Genomic DNA, 19,369 nt, shown 5'->3' on the forward strand with positions numbered 1-19,369 from the left:
CAGGCTGTGATTGAGAAGACCTGCCCGTGGCTCCCAGAGTGGCCGATGGCCTGGCCACGTGACTTTGGGCACGTGGTTCTTTGTCTTAGCTTTAGTTTCGGGGGCGAACAGTCCCTGTCTCTGGTTGTTGAGGGTTTAATTAAAGTGAGTTCCCGCACAGAAAGCCCTTGGCCGCCCACTGGCCGGCCACGCCAAGTGCTCGGTAGTGGTAGTATTGGCACGGGCGGTGGGGTGGCACCAGCGGTCCTAGGCAGTGTCGGCAGAACGTAATTGCACAGGGCCCTCTCTCGTGGGGCCGTCAGAGCACCTGTTATGGTTCCGCGCTCCTGTAGAGCCCTGACCCCCACCATTGCCTCTGGCCATGCCGTCTGATCCGTGACCCTAGGTCTTCTCCAGGAAGGAAGGAGGAAGGCGCCCACGTCCCATCCCTCTGAGCCTCCCACACAGGCCAGAGGTGTTGCCTCCAAATTCATACTCTCCAGACCCAGCTTGGGTGCTCCACGCCCTCGAGGAGTTCGCAGTCTGACTGAGGCTGGCCCCGGGCGTACCCAGGACACGGTCCAGGCAGGGGACACCTGGGAGGGAGAAGGTACCCTGGAAGAGGTGGTGGGTGAGTCTGCTCGTCAGAATCCTAGTGCTGGGGGAGGTATGTTCTTAAGCCAGCACTTAAAGCAGAAATCAGATACCAAAATTGTTGTTGAAAATTCCAGAACTTCCTTGAGCCACTTAGGTGCAGTCTTTGAGGTTCTGAGTGCAGCCCCTGGGTGGTGCTCTGTGTGAAATGCAGTGATGCTTACACCACGGGAGGGTAAAGGGTCAGATGCGAGGTGTCATTTACAAGGCCATCTCTCAAAAGTGTCCGTGTGGGGACACGCAGGTGCCGTGCTGCTCCAGAATCCTCAAGGCTGGGAGGGGGTCCAAGTCTGCGACTGAGGAAGACGGTGACCTGCTTCTTCCCCAGTGCAGACCGAGCGCGGGGAACAGCAGGCCCAGCCTCCACCCGCCCAGCATTCTGTTTCTCCCATCGGAGGCGCTGTGCTGTTTTCTCTCCTTCTAAAAGTAGCGCGTGCTTGTTACGTAAGAAAGAAAAACGTGAGCCGGTCTAGGAAGTTGCCAGAAGTCTTGGCGGACCCCAGGCAGTCTCGCACCCCAGGGCTGCGTTAGCGCGTAAGGAGAGGCCTGGACCTGGTGACCTGGGCACAGGCTCACGCCGCTCAGCGGCAGCTTCCCCGTGTGTGTTACGGGAATAATTTCAATAATGGTCACTGTCCGCGTGGTGAAATCACGAGCGTGAAGCTCCTTCAGGGTGCTGAGTAACGCAGCGAGCTGCGCAGAGTGTTTGATGAGTGGCTGTTAGTGTTACTGCTGCACCCGAGGGGCTCTTCTCACTTGAATCGTGCGCCTCCATACACTCACACGCACACGTAGACACTCATCCATCTCCCCTCTCCCCCTGAAACAAGTTGTCATGTTATCCAGCTTTTCTCCCCGAGAAGTGCTGTGCTGGGGGCGGGGAGCGGGGAAGCAGGAACGGCCTGGGCACAAGCCAGGAGGAGAGTCGTGGGGGGTCACAGCTGGAGGCGGAGGAGGACGTGGTCTCCAAGGCCAGGTCGGGGGGTGGGGGTGGGGGGGGGGGTGGGGGGGGTGGGGGGGGCTGGCACTGCCCCTGGGCCTGGTCAGGAGCAGCCTCTGAAGGCTCCCAGCAGGGGGAGCACAGCTCTCAACAGTGGGGCTGGGGAGGGAGCTGGTGGCTAGTGCAGCACGCTTCCAGGCAAGGCGAGGCTGGGAACCCTGCCGCCTGATCTGTCTGCTTTCCTCCATGCCCCAGCTCCCCTCCAAGGCTCTGGTGCCTGAAATGGAGGACGAGGACGAGGAGGATGACTCAGAGGATGCCATCAACGAGTTCGATTTCTTGGGCTCAGGAGAGGATGGGGAGGGCTCTCCGGACCCTCGGCGTTGCGCTGGAGAGGGGACCCACCACGAGCTAGGTGAGCTGAGGGTTTTCCAGCCAGCCCTCCTCACCAGGGGTGCTGAGGGCAGACCTCGATCCTGCCCCTTCCACACACCGCCACCTGCAGCTGCTTCCTGCCCCGGGGTCTCCACCGGATGGATACACTTCCTGAGAGGAGGGTGGCCGAGGAGAGCAGGAGGCCTGTGCCGCGGTGCCGGGCCCTCACCCCTTCCCCGGAAAATCCCTGTGGGGCGCAGGCAGGCCCGGCTCTTCCTGAAACGGGGCCCCCAGCCCTCCATGTGAGAGCGTCCAGTTCTCGGCGGACCTCAGGGAGGGAAAGGGATGAGGACGCGGCAGGGAGAGGCAGAGCGGCAGTGCTGCGTCTTCCTCCTGCCCTGTGACTCTGAGCTAGGCAGCCCTCGGGTCACGTGGGGTGGCTGGGGACGGAGGTCCCAGCATGGGCAGCCCACGGAGGCTCCCAGTTCAGTCTGTCTCCTCTGCCCGGCCCTCTCCCCCACCCTGAGCCCCCGTGCACCCTGGGCCCAGGGCTCCCTGCCTCCTCACAGTTGCAGGAGGGGCGTTCAGGGGTGGGGAAAGCGTCACTTGTGTGGCTGCTGGCTGACCCCTGCCCTGTGCCTTGTCCCTGCAGAGAGCCGGCGGGTCAAACTCCAGGGAATTTTGGCTGACCTGCGGGATGTGGATGGGCTGCCCCCCAAAGTGACGGGTCCACCTCCTGGCACACCCCAGCCCCGGCCACACGAAGGTAAGAGGCCCCTCCACCCGGCCCAGTCCCCAGGGGCCCACGGCAGAGGGAGGCTGCAGAGCTAGGCCCAGGGCTTGTGTCCTCAGGGTCGAGGCCTGGCCTCGAGTCTGCAGCCTCCCTGTCCCAAACGTTCGTCTGTCTGTCTCTGTCTCCCTCTCTTTGTGTCTGTCCTGCCCTGTCTGTCCGTCTGTCTTTCGCTATCTCTTTCTTTCCAGCTGTGATTCTTGGTTTTGTCCTCTCCCCGTCTCTCCCCTCACTCCTTACCTCCCTCTGCCTCTCTCTGCCTCTTTCTCTCTCCCTGCCCCTCCCTGGCCCCTCCCTCCCCTCCCCCTACCAGGTTCCTTTGGCTTCTCCTCAGACGTTTTCATCATGGACACTATCGGGGGCGGGGAGGTGAGCCTGGGGGACTTGGCAGATCTCACCGTCACCAACGACAACGACCTCAGCTGCGATGTAAGTTCTCGGGGTGCCCCCCCAGGCCCCCACACAGTGCCAGCACTTGCTGAGCTCTGCCTGTGTGCCCGGTCCGCGCTCGATCCCCTACACGTGAGGACAATGTGCGGTCATTCATAGCTCACCCTGGTTTATGGAGGGGTATGGGTGCAGACAGCGGAGGGACTTGACTGGGGTCACCGAGGTGCAGGGCCTGGGGGACTCTGGAGCCTGTTCTTAATCTCGGTGCCAGGCTCCTTCTCTAGGCGACACTCCCTCCCGCCCCTGGCCTACACCCACCTCAAATCTGGGACCCACCACAAGCTGGGGGCAGGGCTGGGGGCCGGACGGAAATACAGCATCAGAGGAGGAAGGGGGCTCCAGGCTGGCGGCAGTGCAGGTGAGATGGTCTGTGCAGGAGGTGGGGACGGAGCTGACCTTTGAAGGGAAGACGGCCTCATGCCAAAAAACAGCAGCAAAATCAGGCCAGTCGGGTGCGGACGGGGGCTGCTGGAGCGGTCGGCCTGGGATGAAGGGCCACCTGAGGGCCCGCCTTCTGAGCCCAAGATCCATGGCCGGGCCTCTGGCCGTCTGGGGACCCCTGAAACGGGTGCGTGTGCGCATCTTCCTGTGGCAGAACGCTTATCACGGCTGTTGGCAGGGTCTCCAGTGGTGGGTGATGCCAGCGAGGTTCGGGGCACTGCTGTGGGATGCCGGGAAGGGAGGCCAGAGCGGAGGGTTTGCCTTGAGATGGGGCCCCGTCTGGGGGAGTGTGCCAGTGAGGGATCACCAGACGGCAGATCCTCTGGCCCTCAGAACTGTGGCAGAAGTGACGGCTGACGCAGGGACCTTGGGGCGACAGAGCCAGGTGCGGGGGTTGCTTGGGTGGGAACCTGATCATGGTGTGGGGCCCTGAGGCTTGCCTGACAGTCAGCTCACCTTCTTCCCTCCCCGGGACCCCACTCTGAGAGCGGCCCCACCGTGACCAGGGCGTGTGCAGTGTCTCTGGGACTCCCCCAGAGGCCTGTTGGGTCTGCTCCCCAGTCTCCCCACCGTGTGCACTGGTGCCCGTCTCCACTCGCCAGCGTCTGGTCTAAGCGCCCTCGCCTGTCCTGGAGAGACCTCCTCCTCTCTGCAGCCACTCTTCTCTTCCCCTAATCCCAGCCTCCCCTGGGGCGGCCCGAACAAGCCGTGGCGTTCCCCTGCTCTGCACCCTTCCATGGCTGCCTGTTTTCCTTAGGATGGCACACAGATGCCTGACTGTGGCTTGGCTGTTCTGGCTCTGGCCAGCCTTTCTGGCCTCATCTCCTGCCGCTCTGCCCCTTGCTCTCTGCATCACAGTGACGCTGGCCTCCTTGCAGGCTCTGGGTCTGCTCTTGCTCCCTCCTGCCTCAGGGACTTTGCACATGCACTTTCCTTCCTCAGCCCTTTCTCCATATCTGGTTAAGTCTTGCTGATTTGTCACTTCCTCAGGAAAGCCTTCTTGACTCCCGCAGAGGAGGTCAGGCTGCCTGGTCCTCCTCCCAGTGCATTTCTAATTCAGAGCACCACACGTAATTCGGGATCCCGTGCACTAGTGGCCGAGCTGATTGTCTCCCCTAAGCCCCCTCTGAACTGTGAGATCTGGAGGGTTCGGGCTCGCCTTTGTCTCTCCAGAACCTAGCATGGTGCTGCACACTAATGGAACTTGAGTGAGCAAGGGGACAGTGCCGGTTGAGGAGGGAGGGGAGAGCACCTGGGGGCCAGCCTGTGAGGTCCAGGTGGGGAGGGACACATCCTGGCGGTCCTGGCTGTGTGTGTCTGCGGGACTGCTGGGACAGGCGAGAAGAGGCTGAGGCGGCTCCCCTACTCCAGCTGTCCGACAGCAAAGACGCCTTTAAGAAGACGTGGAACCCCAAGTTCACCCTCCGCTCCCACTACGATGGCATCCGCTCGCTGGCTTTCCACCACAGCCAGTCGGCGCTGCTCACCGCCTCTGAGGACGGCACGCTGAAGCTCTGGAACCTGCAGAAGGCTGTCACAGCCAAGAAGTAAGGGCGCAGCCTCGGGCGTGGGGCGGGGGTCAGGAGCGTCACCAGGAGCCAGGCTGACGGGGGCTCTGTCTCCCCGCAGGAATGCTGCTCTAGACGTGGAACCCATCCACGCCTTCCGGGCTCACAGGTAGGGAAGTGCCCCCAAAAGCAGGCTGACCCCTGGCCCACTCACTGCCGTAGCCAGGGGCCGATGGCAGGAGGGCTCCGAGTCCTCGTGACCCTCTGCACACACGCTCCCGGCTCCTAGTGCCCTGCAGACACTTTCAGTGCCCCTGGCTGGTTCTCAGCTCGGCCCTCGGAGGCGGAAACAGATGAGGGGAGGAGGCAGGGGACAACAACTTTCCGGGTGGCACAACCAGAGCCCCAGATGCTGAATTCCTTTGGGCCACCCTTGAACAGTGCTGGTGGAGAGCTTCAGGGTCCCGAGGAGGGGGGTGGGGGAGGGGCGAGCACTGAGCTATTTGTCACCCCCCTTCCCCCACCTCCGTGTCCTCCAGGGGCCCCGTGTTGGCAGTAGCCGTGGGCAGCAACAGCGAATACTGTTACAGTGGTGGGGCAGATGCCCGCATCCACAGCTGGAAGATTCCAGACCTCAACATGGACCCCTACGACGGTTATGGTGAGCACAGCTCCGTCTCCCTGCCTTCCGTTCCCCCACCCATGATTCACCGGGGCCTCTTCCTTCCCTCAGCACGTATGGTGTCTGCTCATGCCTAACACTGCAGGCACTGGGGGAACACGAGAGCGCCCAGTCTGGTTAAGTGGGGAACACCGTGATTGGGCATGTGACTGAGGGTTGGACAGGTCGAGGCAGGAATGGTGGTGGCGCCGGGGGAGTGATGGTCCAGCTGACTCAGAGTCAGCGCTGGGGCTGGGGACCAGCACGGTGGGCCCAGCCAGCGTCTCCGTGCGGTAGAGCGGAGGGAGCCGGCGAGGAGGGCGTGGAGCAGGGGAGATGGGAGAAGCTGGCTGGGCCAGGTGGGAGGGAGTTTGAGCTTCATCCTCAGGGCACCTTTAAAAGTTACGTGCAGCAGCGACCAGAATGGCACTTCTGCTCACCGTCTGTCCCCCGCCCTCTGACACCTCTTTTGCTCACACCCATGGCTCTGTGCAGCATTCTGTCGCAGCAGAGGTTAGAGGTCTGAGTCTCTCCTCAAAGAACATCCACTGTTTTCCCGAAACAGTCTCACCCTGTGAAAGGTTGAGGGTCAGTCCCAGGCAGTATGCGATCCAAACATTGGGTGTCATCAGAGCACCCTGTTGGACTTGAGTGACCAGGCAGGCGATGGTGGGAACGACCAGAGGGCTTTGGAGAGACGGGGCCAGGCTTGTGCGTGGGGGCAGAAGAGACTGCAGGGACCAGGGGCAGGGCCGACCTGCAGGCGCAGGCTGTGGAGGGTCTCAGACCACAGAGCCACTGTTATTCCTTCTCCCCTTAAGTTCTCAAAATTACGTCTCAAGCACCCGCTTTGTGCAGGCGCTGCTGTGGGCCCGGGGGTGGGGGGGCAGCAGTGAGCAGAGGGAGATCCCTCCCCTCTGGAGCTCTCCCGTTTTGGGGTGCCTTCAGAGCCCCACAGTCTTCCCAGAAGAGCTGGTGGGCAGTTCTGTTGCTCACAGCTCCGAGGGCATAAGGATCCTGGATGTGAAGCTGGGTGATGGGGGCCCCAGCCCAGCCGCCTGGTCTTGGCAGAGCTGCTGCTCTTGGGCTGTCCGGGATGGGCTGCCGGCCCTGACGTAGCCCGTTTCCTCCCTTTGGGGGGTCCAGACCCCAGCGTGCTGAGCCACGTCCTGGAGGGCCACGGGGATGCCGTGTGGGGCCTGGCCTTCAGTCCCACGGCCCAGCGCCTGGCCTCCTGCTCCGCCGATGGCACCGTCCGCATCTGGGACCCCAGCAGCAGCCCGACCTGCCTCTGTACCTTCCCCACAACCAGCAGTGAGTCGGGGGACGGGGCGGCGGGGGACCCTGACACCTCACACAGGAGCTGCACAGAGCTGGAGGCCCTGAGAGGAGAGCGACTCCCGGCCCCCCCCAGGGTAGGACTGGGTCCGTGAGGCAGCCTTCCCTCCCCTCTGCTCTCAGATCACGGGATCCCCACCTCAGTGGCCTTCACCAGCACCGAGCCTGCCCACATCGTGGCCTCCTTCCGCTCTGGCGACACCGTCCTGTATGACCTGGAGGCTGGCAGCGCCCTCCTAACGCTGGAGTCCCGGGGGAGCAGCGGTAAGGGGCCCCTGGGTCAGGGGCCAGGATCTGAGGGCCTCCAGGGCCCCACTTCCTCCTGTGGCTTTGGTGACCCGAAGCCCAGTCAGTTGCAGAGGCCCCTGCTCCCTCAGGGGTGCTGAGCCGGAAGGAGATAAGGTCCCCCCCACTGCCCTTCTAGACAGCACGGGGCCCTTGGGAGGTCTGAGGGGAGGGGAGGGCTGAGGGGAGCGGGTCATGAGGGACTCGCCCGTTGGGCCCACTCAGTGCGGTGGATGGACCATTTTCATGTCTGCTGTCTTTCCTGCCCCACCCAAGGCCGGGCTCAGGACCCAGAGAGGGAGCGCGGGGTGCCCAGCCCTCCGGGACATCTAGGCAGGGGGTAGGGGTGGGGTCGTGGTCTCTGAGTTCCCCCTGACGTCCTGCCCTCTTGCCCCTTCCCCTCCCAGGCCTGACCCAAATCAACCAGGTGGTGAGTCACCCCAGCCAGCCCCTCACCATCACCGCCCACGATGACAGAGGCGTCCGCTTTCTGGACAACCGGACAGGTGAGGCTGCCCTCCCACTCACCTGTGCTCCTGGGGGCAGGGGTGGACCAGGCTCGGCTGGCAGGCCCCCAGCAGCCACATTGGAGGCCTCAGCGTCCCCTCTAGCCCCCTCACCTTCCTGGGCCAGGGGCAGAGGGGGAAAGTAACCTGCTGCCCCTCCCCTGTGCCCCCCCCCCCAGGAAAATTGGTGCACTCCATGGTTGCCCACCTGGACGCGGTCACCTGCCTAGCCGTGGACCCCAATGGCGTATTCCTGATGTCGGGAAGTAAGTCGGGACCCTCCTGGCTCCTGAGGAACAAGGGCGTGAGTCTTCCCCAGTGGGGCTGGGGAGAAGAGGAGGAGGAGACCTGGGCACTGGCCCCGAGGGAGAGCTCTGGGGGCTCCCTGTGGCTGGGGAGCTGGGACAGGGCGCCTGCAGTGCGGGAATAACACAGGCACAACAGTGGTGACAGCACAGCAGTGCCCACTCAGAGCCCGCTGTGGGCTCTTCCCTGCCTCATCTCATTTCATCTGAACAATCCTGTGAGGCTGGTGTTGTCCCCATTGTACAGACGTGGAAAGCGAAGCTCAGAGAAGTTAGGGAACTTGGCCACAGCGTAGTGAGCTGCAGGAACTAAGTTCGGTCTGTCTGACCCAGCGCCCACAAGGCCTTTAGCAGCTGGTCCCCTGCTCTCTGTGGGGGAGGGCGCCGAGGCCCAGCGCCTGGGGGCCGTGCCTGGAAGGGATGGATGAGATGGGCGCACGGAGAAGGGGCTGAAGCTCCCAGGGGCGAGGGTGTGCACTGGCCGTGAGGGGGGCCTGAGTGGAGCCGAGCCTGCCGTGGGGAAGGGGGCTTCCCCTCTCCTCTGAGGCCCGGCATCAGACCCCGGGTGGGGTGTCCGCGAGTGAGCGGGCAAGTGCAGAGGTGCCACGGTGGTAGAGGGCGTGGACGGGCCTGGAGCTAGCACGTCCTCTCCTCCCTCTGCCCCGTGGCACTAGCAGCTGTCTCCCAGGAGGATGGCTGAGGGGTCAGTGAGATCAAGCCTGGCAGAGAGGATTCAGTGCAGGGCCCAGGTCCCCCTAGAAGGGACAAGCAGAGAGAGCCAGCCTGCCCCGCAGCCAGTCCGACCCTTGTAACGCAGAAGTCAGGCCCTCCCTCCAGTGGCTCATGGCCCCCCAGGCCCGGCCCTGTCTGCTCCCCACGCCTGCCTCCTCTCAGTCCTCAGGACCTTCCCCTGGCTATCCCTGCTGCCCCCTGGCCACCTGGCGTATATGTTCTGTTTTCCTGTTGACTGTCCTTGCCACACGGGAGTGTTAGCACCACAGGGGCGGGGAGATTGGCCTGTTGTGTTCAGTGTCCCTGGGCCCAGCACACAGTAGGTGTTCAGGAAATACTTGGTGACTAGATGGATGGCAGGTTGGGACAGAAGGGCTCTCCCTCAGGCGGGGTGTCAGGAGGTGACTGGGCAGAGCTGGGCCGGGCAGAGGATCCAGGCCTTTGGACGAGGTCAGCCGAGGGGTTCAGGGGACGTAGCTGAGTGAGGAGCCGGGGTGCCCAGTGCTCCTGGGTGACAGCCCCTCTGCTCCCACCCCTGCACAGGCCACGACTGCTCCCTGCGTCTGTGGAGCCTGGACAACAAGACCTGTGTGCAGGAGATCACAGCCCACCGCAAGAAGCACGAGGAGGCCATCCATGCCGTCGCCTGCCACCCTAGCAAGGCTCTTATCGCCAGCGCGGGCGCCGACGCCCTGGCCAAGGTCTTCGTATGATGCCCGCCTGGCCCCGCCCTGGCCGCCACGCTGGCTGGGGAGCGGGGCCGGCAGGGGGGACTGAGGTGAGGGGCCGGAGGGGAGGGAGGCTCGGCCTGGGAGGGCAGAAGCCCCTGCATCCTCACCCCCACGGGGCCCTCAACCATGCCCCTTCACCTGGCCCTTCCAGAGGGGGATGAGTCCCGAAATCCTAGTCAGGACGCCCTGTGAGAAGCGCCGAGGTCGCCCCTGGGCGCTCAGAGGAGGGGCTGAGGCGGAGAGGGGCCCCGAGCTGCCCTACCTCTTGTACCCTGGAGGTCGTGGTCCAGCTTCTGTCCCTTCTCTCTCCCGCAGGTGACTCCCAGCCTCAGTCTAGAGGCCTGGAGGCCCGGCCTCTTCCCACTTGCCCGGAGCCTGGTGGTGCTAAGGGCCCTTTCCCCGGGAGGCCCTCCCCCACAGCCTGCCCCTCCCTGCGCCTGGGGGGTGGCCGCCTTAGGAACCACCCTCCAGGAAGGCCTCTGGGGCTGTCCGCTCCGCCCTGGTACCCACTCCCGGTCTCTGAGCTGCCTTCTCGGGGGCAGCACCACCAGCGCCGGGTGTCCTTGGGTATCAGCTTTTCCAAGACGCCAGAAGGTGCCAGTTTCTCTCTTTGAACCCCGACCCCTTGTCTCCATCCTCCCAGCCCCCAGTGGGAGCTGTGCTGGGAGGAACCCCAGAAGCCCCTGCTCTGGGTCCGCCGGGAGCCATGGAGCCAGCTGGAACCCAGGCTGTCCTCAGTGGGGAGCCAGGCCTGGCCCACCCCACGAGCACGCCCAGTCCACCACCTCCCTTCCAGGTCCCTCAACAAAGCTTTCCAGACACTACCCAGCGCCTCCAGGGCCAGTAACTGCCTGGGGAGCAGGCGATGCCCTCGGGGAGGCACCCGCCCCTACCTCCTCGACACTCCTCCGAGGGCAGCCCCCCGCCCCCCACAGGGTCACCCCTGGGGAGAGATGGCTTCTCTTGCCCCTCCCTGGGGCATGGAGGCTGAGTGGGGCCCCCCGGCCCCTATAGGCCTGTATATCTGTATAAATAAATGGGATTTTAATGGAGCCCCGCCCCCACGTCATTATCACTGTGTGATAGTCTGTTGTCTCCTCTCCTGGTCCTCCACTCTCTTCCTCTATTTATTTCACTCTTTTTTGGGTTCCCTCTGAGCCCTTGGGCCCCCTCCAGGTTCCTGTTTATAAGCCCCATCCCCTGTGCCCTGAACTTGTATGTGAAACTTGTCTCAATAAACCCTTTGGAGTAAGATGGGTGGCGGTGCTGACTGTCGAGGGGCCCGGGGACCTCATTGGAGGAGTAACCCGCTCCACCTGGGGTGTGTGGAGCTTGGAGAGGGGATCTGGTGGGTTGGGGTTTTGTGCTGGGGCCAGGAGGCCAGAGAGGGGCCCAGGGCTTGGGTGGGGTGTGGGTGGAGGGACGGAAGCAGGGGCACAGGACCGAATCTCCCAGGCCCCTCCTTTCTGTCCCTGTAAGCACTCCCTCCCCAGGGGCCGCTGCAGCAGCAGAGGGCAGAGCCCTGACGGTTCTGCTCAAGACTCCTGGCTCCCCACCCCCCCCCCCCGTGTGCTGGGTGGTGGTGAGGCCAAAGGGCCTCCCCTCCCCCCACGCCTGGGCCTACAGGGAGCCACCTGCAGGGAACAGCTCCGCCATGGTGGGAGTGCCCGACCCCTCACTGCAGGTGCCCCGAGTCCCTCCCCGTCTCCGAGGTGTCCGAATCACAGTGACCAACTGTGCGCTTGGCAGGAGCAGACCCCACGCGAAGCTCTTCATGTGCCATTTCACTGGGTCCCCAAAGCAACCTCAGAACGTGGGGAGCGTTATGCACGTGGTACAGAGGAGGAGACGTGGTACAGAGAATGAGACGTGGTACAGAGAATGAGACGGAGCCGTGGCGCGGGGGGCTGGCTCAGGGTCTCCAGCAGGCCGTCAGAACTTGTATCCAGTGCCGGTGACTCCTGCTCGCTGAGGCCTCCACTGCTTACCAGCGAGGCGTCCTTGGGCTGGTCCCCAGGCCTCTCCGGGCCTCAGCATCCTCAGTCAAATGGGCGTGGTGCTAATGGCCACCTCCTGGGTTGTCCAGGGCTGCGGCCCAGTGCCCACAACAGGGCATGGCCCCTGGCAGGCCTCCGTGGACACCTGAGGAGGGACGGCCTGGGAGCCGCACACTCGCGACACGTTAGCATCTCACCGTCTGGAAGAGGTGCAGGTGGGCAGGTGGCCATCAGGTGACACTGACAGCCCCAGACGTGGGCTCCACCTAGCCTCGCTGCCCCCTCATCCCTCTCGGCTCTGAGCAGCTTCCCCAGGTGGTGGTTTGGGTTTTCGCTCCAGCCTCAGACTTCCTTCCTTCCCCAGCCCCAGCCAGCCCCCGGATGTGGTGACAGAATCGCTACTGTGCCGACCTCAGCTGCCCCCAACAGCCCTTCACCGGGGAGGGGGGCTCATCTTGTGGCCCCCAGCCCCAACCAGCCCTGCTGATCCCGAGCCTTTGGAGGGTGGGACGGGAACCCTGCTGGTGGGACTGGGAACTCTGCTGGGATGCCTGCGGAGCTCAACCAGACCATGACCCCTCGATGGAGGGGGTGGCTGAGGGGGCGGGGTGGTAGCAACCGGCGGGGTGGACAAGTCATTTCGCCTCTCAGAGGGTTCAGCTTCCTGTATGTGAAGCCACTCTTTTATTATTAGCTGGGGAGGAGAAAACAAGTCTGAATCGCTCCTGAACCGGCTGGAAGAGGTGTGTTAGGACAGGCCTGGCACATAGTAGGCCATCAACTGATACCTGCTGGCTGACTGAATGAATGAAGAGACCCATCCCAAAACACCTGAGAGCTTGTGCCCACCCTTTATCTCTGCAGCGACCCCCACCATTTACTGAACTGCTGTGTTCCAGACCCCGTTATGCAATCTCATTAATCCCCACAAAGGCCCTCTTGGGTAGTAGCATCCTATTACCATCCCATCTGACAGATGGACAAACTGAGGCTCAGAGAGGGGGAGCCACATGCACACTCCGCCAGAACAGTCGGCTCTCCACCGGGGAAGCTGTGTGGGTGTGTGGTCCTCTCTGGTTGCTAGGGCCCATCCAGGCACCCCGGGGCCTTTGGCTCCTCACCCTCCCGAGGACTGGGGTGGAGAGGGGAGCGGACAGTAGGAAACGTCACCCTTTGTCCATCCGCCCTAGCCCAGCCCTGGCCCCTCCAGTTCGCTCCATGCACCTTGCCCAGGGGCGCTGGAGGCAGACCTGAGGCCAGGCCCTCCGCTCCTCTGGAGGCCTCGGTCTTCCCACCTGTGGAGTGGGCTGGGGCGCGGCGCGGGCAGGGGCGCCGCTCTGGCAAGAGGGAGGCCGAGCCCAGAGAGCGGGCCGGCCCTGACACCCCGTTTCCCTCCCTTTCCCCTGCGGTGGGCGCCGGATGCAGGCCAGGCGAGACGGCCCCCTTCCTTAAAGAGCCAGGCGCCTTCTCAGCCCCGGCCCTCGCGACCCGCGGTGGGGGTGAGGGTGGCTCGCCCCTCCCTCTCCAGCTCAGGGAAAAGTTGACTTTCTAGACTTGGGTGTGTTGAGGGACGGGAATCAGTCCCGCCTCCCTGCCCCGCAGCTCCCACCGCAGGCCCCCGGCCGCGGGCGGAGGACGCGCAGCCCCAATTCGGAGGCCCCGGGCCCGCCCTCCCCTTCCGCCCCCGGCCCCTCGACAGGCCCCGCCCTCTCTGACGTCACCGAGACCGACGCTGATTGGCCGACGGAGCCGTCGCTCCGGACACTTCCTTCTGGGCCGCCGCCGCGGAGTTAAACTTTGGAGGGGGAGCAAGACACACAGGCGCTCGGCGCCGGGCGACCCTCCCACCCCCACCGCCGCCGGGAACGCCCCCTTCTCCGCGGCCCCCGACCGAACTTTCCTCCAACTTCCGAGACCCTGAGATTCCCTCCTTAGCACCCCGGCCCTTGGGATCCCTCTGCCGCATCCCCGGGCCCGTCGATCCCCGGGATCCACTCGATCTCCGACTCAGAGACTCCTGCACTCCGCCCCCAAGGTCTGGTGGATCCCTCGGGCCGCCTTCTTAGTTGGATCCTTAGAGCCGCTGGATTCTGGGATCCCCCCTGCTCCCTTTTCAATCCCTTCTCTCTCCAAGGGGCCTTTGGATCCTGGGCTCTCTTGATCCCTGTGACCCCGACCTACTAGATTTTCTTTGATTTCTTGGAATCTCTCAATCGCTGGGTCCCCCAAACCATTAGATTTCTCCTTTCTGATCGTCTGTGATCCCTTGATTCCCGGGAGTCTGATCTACTAGATTCCTTTTTCTCTAATTTCCCAGGGTCCCGCCATCCTCGAGTCCCCTCAACGTGCTAGATTTCTCTTTTCGGATCCCCGCGCTCCCTCCACCAGCTTACGAGATCCCTCGGATCCAGTGACCCGGCTTCCCCAGACTCCTCCAGCCAGATCCCGGGTGGGTGCCGGGCGGCCGGTCCCGGGCCTCCCCCCATGGCCGCCGCCCCCTCCCATCCCTCCGGGCTCCCCGGCTCTCCGGGGCCGGGATCTCCTCTGCCCCCCGGCGGCTTGGAGCTGCAGTCGCCCTCACCGCTGTTGCCCCAGGTCCTGGCCCCGGGCCCCGGGGTCTCCTTCCACATCCAGATCGGGCTGACCCGCGAGTTCGTGCTGTTGCCCACCGCCTCCGATCTAGCCCACGTGAAGCAGCTGGCTTGCTCCATCGTGGACCAGAAGGTAAGGGCGCGAGTTCCCCCCACCAGCTTGGGGAAGAGTCAGGAGGAGTAGGGCACTGGCAGAGGCGACCCGGAGCCTGGCATAAGGGAGGGGGAGGAATGGGTCTAAGCCTTGGGAGACTGAGGGGTGGGTGTGGGGCATTGGCCCCCAGCTGCCTCTTCACCCCACTACCCGTTTGAGGGAGGCCTGGGCAAGGGTGGGGTGCCCTAGAGGCCTCCCCAAATTGCGTGTCCCTACGTGTTGTTGTTTTCTGCTGCAGGCGGGAGGAAGGGAGGGGCCCGCCAGGTGTAGAAGCAGGGAGGAAGGGGCAAGTGGGGGCAGCAGATGTGGGGGGACCTCCCTACCCTGGTCCATCCTTGACCTCCCATTTGGTGGAAACAGTAGAAATTGAAGCCGGGCTGGCCATGGCGATCGGGTGACGTGCATGTGTGTGTGTGTGTGTGTGTGTGTGTGTTTGCGCCTGCGCTAGCTGCCAAGGGCAACTGAGGTCTCAGATCCCAATACCTGCCCTCCCCCACGCCTGGAATGTGTGCAGGGGGGCCTCTTGGGAACCCCTAGAGGCTCTAGGGACTCTGTCCCCTCTTCTAATCACAGTGTTCCCACCCTACTCTCAGCTTCAGACACCAGGGTCACCAGGTGGGGGGCTGGGGGTCATGGCAAGAGGGAATCAGTGGGAACTCAATGCCTGAATTCTAGAATGTTAAAAGTTAGAAAAGTAGGCTTCTCTATTGTTGGGAATCTAGACTGTAAAAATGTTAGAATACTAGGATTCTAAAGTGTTGGAATATGCAACTGCTAGGTAATTGACCTCCTCTGATATTAAACTGTTCCAACATTATAATCCCCGGCTGTTGAAATACTAAAACATTAAAACCTTGGAATATTAGATTCCTGGGTTGTTGGAATCCTAGTATGAAAATGTTAGCATCTGGAGATGCTGCATTGTTGAAATCCTTTAATATTAAGATATTCAAATATTCCTAGAATCCTAGTTGGTCAGATTCCTAGAACAATAAAATATTAGACTACTGCTAATCTAGGTTGTTGAAATCCTAAAACGTATAATGAGAAGATGTTGGGACCTAGAATGTATAACCCTATAATGGGAGCATGTTGGAATCCCCAAATATCCGAATTCCAGAATCTTCTCAGACTCCTGGAAATGAATTCTTTGGGCTTCAGAGAAACATGGGGAACTGGGTCAACTCCCCCATTTCACAGACAAGGAAAGTGAAGCTTAGAGAAAGATCTCCCAGGCAGTCAGGGCCCAGGCCTGTGGACCCTCTTCCAGCAGGCAAGAACAGATAGGGCTTCCTTTGCCCCCCTGAACCCCAAAACTAGCAGGCCCAGCTTTCGAGCCCAACTCAGCCTGCTCCTTGGGAAAACCAGCTGGGGGGAGGGCAGAGTGTCCCCTGGGTGAAATTCTGTGTCCCATGCACAGATCTTCAGCCCACCACCTCGGGCCTCCTCAAGTTTATTTTCTGTCCTCTCCGTCCAGGTGTGGGGGAGCCCCTTTCCTTCCTTCCAGCTGCCCCACCTGGGCAGTTTCACTTTCAGTTCTATCAGGTTTCATTTCCTGCCCCCCCACCCCCAAGCTGGGGACCAGGACACCTGGGTCCTTTGGGCATTGGGTGGGGGCACCTTCCTTACCTCCAGCTCCCCTGAGCCCTAGCCGTCCCGCGTCCCCTGCCGCCCCTCCCCAGGAGTCCTAAATCCCCTCCTTCCAGCTCGGCCCTCCCCGATGCTGGGCCTGGAGCCAGGTAAGGAGGACAACAGATTCAGGAAGGAAGCTGAGGGGGTGGCATAATGGAGGGGTGCTCACTCAGCCCCCCCTCGTCCCGATCTCCGGAAAATTCTAGGTGCCCACTCTCCCTGCCACCCCAGTTGGCCAGTCCAGCCACCATACTCCCGCCGGCGCTCGCTCTCAGCACACCTGGGGCCCTGGCACCCGCCCGGCTCGAGCCGAGCTTGGGAGGGAGCAGGCAGGAAGCGAGGGGGTCTCTGAGTTTCCGGGGGAAACAGCCAGCCCTGGGCTGGCTCCAGGGCTCCAGACTGCTGCTGAAGGCAGTTCTGAACTTTTCCGCCACCACCTCCCTCTCCCGCCCCTCAGTTCCCCGAGTGTGGCTTCTACGGCCTTTACGACAAGATCCTGCTCTTCAAACATGACCCCACGTCGGCTAACCTCCTGCAGCTGGTCCGCTCAGCCGGGGACATCCAGGAGGGCGACCTGGTGGAGGTGGTGCTGTCGGGTGAGCGGCCGAGGCCCGCCTAGGGGCGGAGCTTCGAGCGGGGGTGGGGCATCTGGAAGAGGGGGAGGGGGGGCGGGCCCAGAAACTTGCTTCCTAAAGTCGCGGGCCAGCGGTTCTCAGCCTTGGCTGCAAATTCGAATCACCTCGGGAGCTTTTACAAACGACTGCCCCGGAATGGGTAAAAATATATTGGGGTGCATTGCACAGCAGGGAATTCGCACAGCCCTGAACATAAACGATCCGGAGCAATATGGATGAATCTCACAAACTAATGCTGAGAGGCAGAAGCTAGACATCAGGTTATATAGGGCATAATTCCATTTCTGCAGCACAAAGACAGATGCATTCACTCTATGGTGTTAGAAGCCCTGAGAGTGGGCGCCTTGGGGGAAGATGGAGTCTGGGTGGGGAGCACAAGGGAGCTTTCTGGGAACTGGAGAAACTTCCATTTATCCATCAGGATGCTGGGGACACGGTGTGCATAGTCTGACAATTCATTGAGTGGGGCGCTTCTGATGTGTCCGTTTCTAGTATGTTATATTTTGATAGAAAGTTAAAAATGTTCTGTCAGGGCCGGCCCTGTGGCTTAGCGGTTAAGTGCGCGCGCTCTGCTACTGGCGGCCCGGGTTCGGATCCCGGGCGCGCACCAACGCGTCGCTTCTCCAGCCATGCTGAAGCCGCGTCCCACATACAGCAACTAGAAGGATGTGCAACTATGACATACAACTATCTAGTGGGGCTTTGGGGGAAAAAAAAGGATGAGGATTGGCAATAGATGTCAGCTCAGAGCCAGTCTTCCTGAGCAGAAAAAGGAGGATTGGAATGGATGTTAGCTCAGGGCTGATCTTCCTCACAAAAAAAAAAAAAGAAAAGTTCCGTCAAGGAAATGAGACTCTGCAAGGTGTGATGACACCTGGGCACTTGTATTTGCAGCCAGAATCTAGTTACCCATTGGCCATTGCCACTTTATAGATGTGCAAGCTCTTAGCACCTTAGACGAGTCTACAGTGCTTGGTTCCTCCGGGAGGGTCGGGGGTGGGAAGTATCTGCCTTATTCACGCTGTATTTCCTTCCCCTCCTCCCCCACTTGCATACTGCAATGCTCAGTAAAATTTGTTGAATGGATGGATGACAATTAGAAGTTTGGATTTATGCCCCTGGTGACTTCATTCAGGTTTTAAATACCCTCGTATAGGCTTGCAACTCTTGGATTTTTATCTTCATCCGGTCTCTCCCCTAAACCCATGTCTTGTTCATGTAGCTGTCTTCCTGACTCTTTTACTTGGCGTCTCAGATTTGGCCTGTCCAAGACAGAAATCTTGATTTTCGCCTTCCAAACCTGCTCTTCTCCGTCTCAGTGAAGGGCAGCACTATTCACATAGGTGCTCATGCCCCCCACCTTGGGGCATCCTTGACTCCTCGTTTTCTCTCACCCCTTCCCTTGATCCGTCATCAAATCTATTGGTCCTACCTTTAACGTACATCCTAGATCTATTTCTTACTACCTCCACTGGTTGAAGGCGCCATCACCTCCTGCCTAGACTATTGCAGTAGCACCTAAGTCAGATCATGACACTCCGCTGCTCATGGGAATCCTCCCATGGCTCCCCATTACCCTTGGAATAAAATGCAAACTCCTCAACATGGCTTCAAGGCTGTCCATGATCTGACTGCTGCCAGTTCTCCAAATTCATCTCTTAACACTGCCCTCCTGACTTTCTTTGTTCCAGCGGTGCTTGCGCACCCTCTGTCCCTAAACAAACCAAGCTCCTTCCCACCTCAGGGCCTTTGCACTTGCTGTTCTTGATGCCTGGAATGCTTGCCCCTCATCTTCTCATAGCTACCTCCTTCTTGTCATTTGGATCTCTGCTTAAATGCCATTTCCTCCATTGTCTGACATTTCCTTGTTTATTTATGTGTTTATGTTTCTTGTCTGTCTCCCCAAAAGATGTCAGCTCCCCAAGAGTGGGGTGTAAATCTATTTTGTTCATAGCTTTATTCTGAATGGGTAAACAGTGCTTGCCACAGAGAAGAGAGTCCCTTTTCATTGCATAACACTAAGAAAAATAGCTTAATATTCAACTGAAATTTTGGGGGGAAAAAGAGGAACGAGACTTTATTTATTTGTTGCAGTAACATTGGTTTATAACGTTATATAAATTTCGGGTTTACATCATTATATTTCGATTTCTGTGTAAGACTTCATTTAAAATGAAACGTTTAAAAAAATAGCTAACATTTATTGAGCATTTCCTATGTACCAGGCACTGTTTTAAGAACGTTCCATATATTCATTTAACCCTTATTTTTTTATTTTTATTTTTTGTGAGGAAGATCAGCCCTGAGCTAACATCCATGCTAATCCTCCTCTTTTTGCTGAGGAAGACTGGCTCTGAGCTAACATCTATTGCCAATCCTCCTCCATTTTTTCCCCAAAGCCCCAGTAGACAGTTGTATGTCATAGTTGCACATCCTTCTAGTTGCTGTATGTGGGACGCGGCCTCAGCATGGCCGGAGAAGTGGTGCATCAGTGCGCGCCCGGGGTCCGAACCTGGGCCGCCAGTAGCGGAGCGAGCGCACTTAACCGCTAAGCCACAGGGCCGGCCCCATTTAACCCTTAAAAAAGAATCTATAAACAAGATACTGTTTTTTTTTTTTTTTTTTTGGTGAGGAAGATTGGCCCTGAGCTAACGTCTATACCAGT

The 19,369-nt window shown here is 60.6% G+C and overlaps 2 protein-coding genes across 3 annotated transcripts in view; both read left to right on the forward strand.

Annotated features, from left to right (window-relative positions):
• STRN4 (striatin 4) overlaps positions 1–10,949 on the forward strand; it is a 25,202-nt gene extending 14,253 nt beyond the window's left edge. Inside the window, exons 7-18 of one of the 2 annotated variants that reach the window (XM_087421476.1) lie at positions 1,829–1,988; positions 2,601–2,714; positions 3,052–3,167; positions 5,001–5,176; positions 5,259–5,306; positions 5,677–5,798; positions 6,945–7,112; positions 7,260–7,400; positions 7,829–7,927; positions 8,107–8,193; positions 9,508–9,742; positions 10,011–10,949. In XM_087421476.1, coding sequence (XP_087277602.1) covers positions 1,829–1,988; positions 2,601–2,714; positions 3,052–3,167; positions 5,001–5,176; positions 5,259–5,306; positions 5,677–5,798; positions 6,945–7,112; positions 7,260–7,400; positions 7,829–7,927; positions 8,107–8,193; positions 9,508–9,677 — 1,401 coding nt within the window. In that variant the 3' untranslated portion in view covers positions 9,678–9,742; positions 10,011–10,949. The remainder of the gene's footprint in view (positions 1–1,828; positions 1,989–2,600; positions 2,715–3,051; positions 3,168–5,000; positions 5,177–5,258; positions 5,307–5,676; positions 5,799–6,944; positions 7,113–7,259; positions 7,401–7,828; positions 7,928–8,106; positions 8,194–9,507; positions 9,743–10,010) is intronic. The other variant, XM_087421477.1, reaches the window with a different exon arrangement.
• Positions 10,950–13,490: 2,541 nt separating this feature from the next.
• The window catches only part of PRKD2 (protein kinase D2), a 33,159-nt gene continuing 27,280 nt past the window's right edge, over positions 13,491–19,369 (forward strand). Inside the window, exons 1-3 of the mRNA XM_087421475.1 lie at positions 13,491–13,727; positions 14,010–14,416; positions 16,527–16,665. Coding sequence (XP_087277601.1) covers positions 14,177–14,416; positions 16,527–16,665 — 379 coding nt within the window. The 5' untranslated portion in view covers positions 13,491–13,727; positions 14,010–14,176. The remainder of the gene's footprint in view (positions 13,728–14,009; positions 14,417–16,526; positions 16,666–19,369) is intronic.

This window comes from Ceratotherium simum, chromosome 33 (genome assembly GCF_057802395.1).
Source record: "Ceratotherium simum simum isolate JZ-2026a chromosome 33, ASM5780239v1, whole genome shotgun sequence".
In the NCBI taxonomy this organism is placed as follows: domain Eukaryota; kingdom Metazoa; phylum Chordata; class Mammalia; order Perissodactyla; family Rhinocerotidae; genus Ceratotherium; species Ceratotherium simum.